Genomic DNA, 4,399 nt, shown 5'->3' on the forward strand with positions numbered 1-4,399 from the left:
GGCACTATATTTATTATTTGGTTGGATATCGTTTGAAGTGACTTTTGAAGTCTCTGACTCATCAACAGACTTTGCATGTCTTACCCCATGTTGTCCATGCATTTTAATGGATCTCAATGGGAATTCGGATGAAAACTACTCAAATATACTATTGATTAATGTTTGGCTAAAGGAGAGTAAGTCAAAACTAAGTCATGGTGTAAAAGGAGCCATTGGTCTTTGCAATCAAGCCAGAAATTAGGGAGTTCAGTGTTTTCCACGGAGAGTGTAAGAGAGTGACTGTGTTCCCTTACGCACAGTGCTTTTTTTGTTTTGTTCCATAAGGAATTTGAGTAAAATAAAATACATCTATAAAAACATAATGCTTTTATTTGCTTTATTTCGAGGAATGGCTCCCTCTCCAATGTCTTCAATACGCATGGAGAGGGAGACAGGGGAGCAAATTGCGCCCCTATCGCTCCCTCAGAGGACGAACGGAGGGTCGAAAATGTGCTTGCGTCTTTGATCAACGATATCATATTATTTTCGAGTGCTTTAAATGCATGATCTGAATGACAGATGAATAGATCCGGAACTATTTTTTTATGATTCTTATTTTTGTAAAAAAAAATTAAATAAATCTAAATCTAAATGGGCTATTCATAAAGCATCCTTGATCATGTTTTGATTCAGAGTGTCAGATTTGATTTGGTTGGATTTGATTTGGAGAAGAGGGACTATTCACAGACGGTCACAGAGGTCTGTTATTAATGTGTTTGTGAGAGAGAGTGGGAGCGGAGCAAGGAGGGGCTCAGCGAATTAATGCACTGCAAACAGCTCTACAATGAAATACAATTTTCATTCATCACTCAAGTGTCACATCTTCTGACTGATGGTCCTACCGAAGCCCATGAGGCCATTAGTGAGGAAAAGCTTCTGCTTAAATCAGATCTTTTGGGTGAAGTTGGTCTCAGGTGTCGTAAGTTATCAAACGGACAATCCCACAGATCTCTGAGGTCACTTTCATTCCAACTTTTTCAATTGCCATCGTTCATGTCTTCAGGCCACGCCCCCCACGGCGTGAACCCGGAGGCGTACCAGTGGTTCCAGACCGTGGACACAGACAGCAGCGGCTCCATCACGCTGAAGGAGCTGCGACAGGCCCTGGTCAACTCCAACTGGTCAGCCTTCAACGACGAGACCTGCCTCATGATGATCAGTGAGTCGTGCCTTCTCCTCCAAGGTTTTCTGAGGCAGAACGCCTAATTATTTTCCAGGGTTCGGGCTTAGGTAGCCATGAGTCGGTGCCTGAGTCTCTGAAGGCTGTGTGAAGGGAGGAAAAGTCTTGAAGGGTGAGTCACAAAAAAAGGAGAAAGATCCTGCTAACGCGTAGGTGGAGGGTAGAAAAGAGTCCTTTGTGACAGACTGAATCTTCCAATTGTGAATAGAAATCTCCCTAGCAACCGAAGGGAGGCGTCTACGTAACAAGGAATCAATACACAAAGTCAAGGACTAATCCACAAATGAGATGTCCCAGAAATCCCCTGCATTCCACACTGAATTTGCAAACCATTAAACGAGGCTATTCGTCAAATGTCTCATTACTGTAATGGCAAACGTATGACTGCGTGTCATTTAAAATGTATTGATGACTGTGATATCTGTTAAACAAATCTCTTTACAATGGTTATTATCCTTTATTTTATGCCAGAAATACAGATTTAAAGGTCATAAACCGATTTTTTTTCTTGACTTTGTTTTGGCAAAATTTGACTTCAATTTTCCTAGTCGACTAGAAGTCATCAGTTCAAGCCGCCATTAGTTGTCATTAGATGTTTATAATACCAATTTAATTATTTAGATATCTGTTTTCGGGGCATGAGAAAATGGTTTGGGTTGCAGGACTGAAAAAGAAAGTCATAACTAACATTGTTAACACTGCGTTACATTACAGCTAAATACAAAGCCTAATAACCAGCCTTTAAAATATAAATTGAATTTGCGAGCGCTGTGCAGCGTGCACTGATGAAGCGAAACGCCTGTTAATTTCTGGCAAAAGCCGCTCATCAAAAGCTGTAATTATTCTTCTGAATGTATCAGAACAACCAGCAAGGAGACGGAACATTTATTTTTGTTAAAATTTATTTCAACCAGCCATATAGGTTCTCAGGTTAATTTGACAAGGCGCAGCTCCCTCCCGAATGGAGTTGTTTTTTTTCCTGCGACCAACCGACCAATGAAACTTGGTCGACTAAGACTTATCGGCGACTAACGTTTTGTCGACTACTTGGGGGCAGCCCTACTTATCGTGTTTTATTCTCAACGATATTGTGTCTACAAAACATTCTAAAAGACCTACCTTTTCCATTATTAATGCTGGTGGAGGTAAACCGCCCCTGAAGTCAGTCGGTGTGACTAACCGTGTCCGTGTGTCTGTCCGCCTGTCTTCTCGTCAGACATGTTTGACAGGACACGGATGGGTCGCATTGACGTTTCCGGTTTCTCCGCCCTCTGGGACTTCCTGCAGCAGTGGAGGGCTCTCTTCCAGCAGTATGATCGTGACCGCTCTGGCTGCATCAGCAGCACCGAGCTCCACCAAGGTACGTCTGAGCGTTTGTGTGTTTCTGTGTGTGTCTGGGTGTCTGTAAAGAAAAACGTAAAAATGTTGTTATCTTCCAGCCCTGGCCCAGATGGGCTACAACCTGAGTCCCCAGTTCACGGAGACCTTGGTGGGTCGCTTCAACGTGCGGGGGGGCGGGCGTCCCGGCATGCAGCTGGACCGCTTCATCCAGGTCTGCACCCAGCTCCAGAGCATGACGCAAGCCTTCAGGGAGAAGGACAGCGCCATGACAGGCAACATCCGCCTCAGCTACGAGGATTTCCTGTGCGGCGCCGTCACCAGGCTCATGTGAATCCCCTCCGGCCTCAGGGTTGTCCCACCGAACCAGAGAGCGGACTGTGGGCGGATCAGGATAGTACACATGCGCTCCACCGCCCCAAAAAGTCCCACGAGTGCCTCCAGCCCAGCTGTTGGTTTTATTTATATGCCAGTACATATCATTCCTACACCCGTTGCTGTTAACAGAAGTCTTCTCTCCGGAGCTTGCGGATTATAAGCAAATTCCATCAGTTTTATATACATCGAAGAAGCCAAAGTCAATCCGGGTGACTTAATCTTAAACAGTGGCCATAATAACTTTTATATTAGATTGCATTTTAGTGTCTCCAGGGGAAACTAGTGGAAAATATATGCAGGTATAGTATAGGTACATGCAAGAAGTTGGAAAAACAGCTATTAACTACAAATTAATGTTCCAAGAGCAACAAGCGTTTATGCATTTACTAATATTCAGAGGAATTACTGCATTAAGCATTAAGAACAATATATATTTATGCTCTTTGTGCCTTTAAATACACAACTGGGGTGCAATCTGCTGGATGCCTTTACATCATAACATCTGATTACAGAAGTCGCTTTTAACAGATTTAATCTAAACATACATGTCTAGATGGCAGCCAGGCAAAAAATGGCCCTAAATAATTACAATCGCCCTCATCATAGCCCTTCTCAGCCATCCAGTTTGGGTTCATGATTCGGGCAAGTTACTGGATACCCAAGATTATACCCAAAATTCCCCTATCTCCAGGATATTGCTGTACTGTCGATCAAGCAGAAAGAGTATTTAAAGTTAATTTAGGACTGAAGAAATCCCATGACTTGAATACTCGTATGAACTCAAACTTAACATACCTTGTGAACATAGTGTCAAAACTTACATGTGCCATCAAAACAACGCAGTGCTTATATATTGAAAATGCTAGACAATTATATTAGGAAACCTTGTGATAATGATTTAACCATACATTTGTATTAACTTGTTTTATTTAGTAGGTTTTTTTTTTCACCTTGCCCCTAAGTACAATTTTCTTTTTGTTGAAGATGTGTCCACAATACCATCAACAAGTGTATTATTCAGTCATTCAATTGCCCCATCACGATAGCCTACAATATCTTAAACAAGATACAGTGGCTTCCTTAATCTATGAGTTTCAGTGATACAAGATCAAATTCCTGTTTTCAATAATATATAATCTGACATCATTAATGCACCATATAGTCGTTTGTGCAATTGAGAAATAAATGCTTATATCACAGTTTGTGTTCATATTTGTGGCAGTTTCGCCTACCACCCGCCACCCAAGTGGCGTTTACAGGGCCCTCCGGCACAATGACACAGAAGACGGGTTGTAGACACACCAGTTTATTGGGGCTAGTTGGAATAAACTCAGGAGCAGATGGACAGGTGTCGGGACAAGGGCTCCTCTCCCGAGTGAGTGTGACGATGGGGGTTTTACCGGTTGCTCGTTAGACCAACCAATGAGCAACAGGTATGTAGTCACTCTGATCCTGGGTCCCCAA

At 42.7% G+C, this 4,399-nt stretch overlaps 1 protein-coding gene across 2 annotated transcripts in view; it reads left to right on the top strand.

Moving 5' to 3' along the window:
• Positions 1-4,134, top strand: part of pef1 (penta-EF-hand domain containing 1) — a 6,658-nt gene extending 2,524 nt beyond the window's left edge. For both annotated transcript variants that reach the window (XM_080014572.1, XM_080014573.1), the window contains 3 exons: positions 1,043-1,198; positions 2,436-2,579; positions 2,659-4,134. In XM_080014572.1, the coding sequence (XP_079870698.1) occupies positions 1,043-1,198; positions 2,436-2,579; positions 2,659-2,891 (533 nt within the window). In that variant the 3' untranslated portion in view covers positions 2,892-4,134. The remainder of the gene's footprint in view (positions 1-1,042; positions 1,199-2,435; positions 2,580-2,658) is intronic.
• Positions 4,135-4,399: the final 265 nt, after the last annotated feature.

This window comes from Zeus faber (assembly GCF_960531495.2).
Source record: "Zeus faber genome assembly, chromosome: 1".
Classification (NCBI taxonomy): Eukaryota; Metazoa; Chordata; class Actinopteri; order Zeiformes; family Zeidae; genus Zeus; species Zeus faber.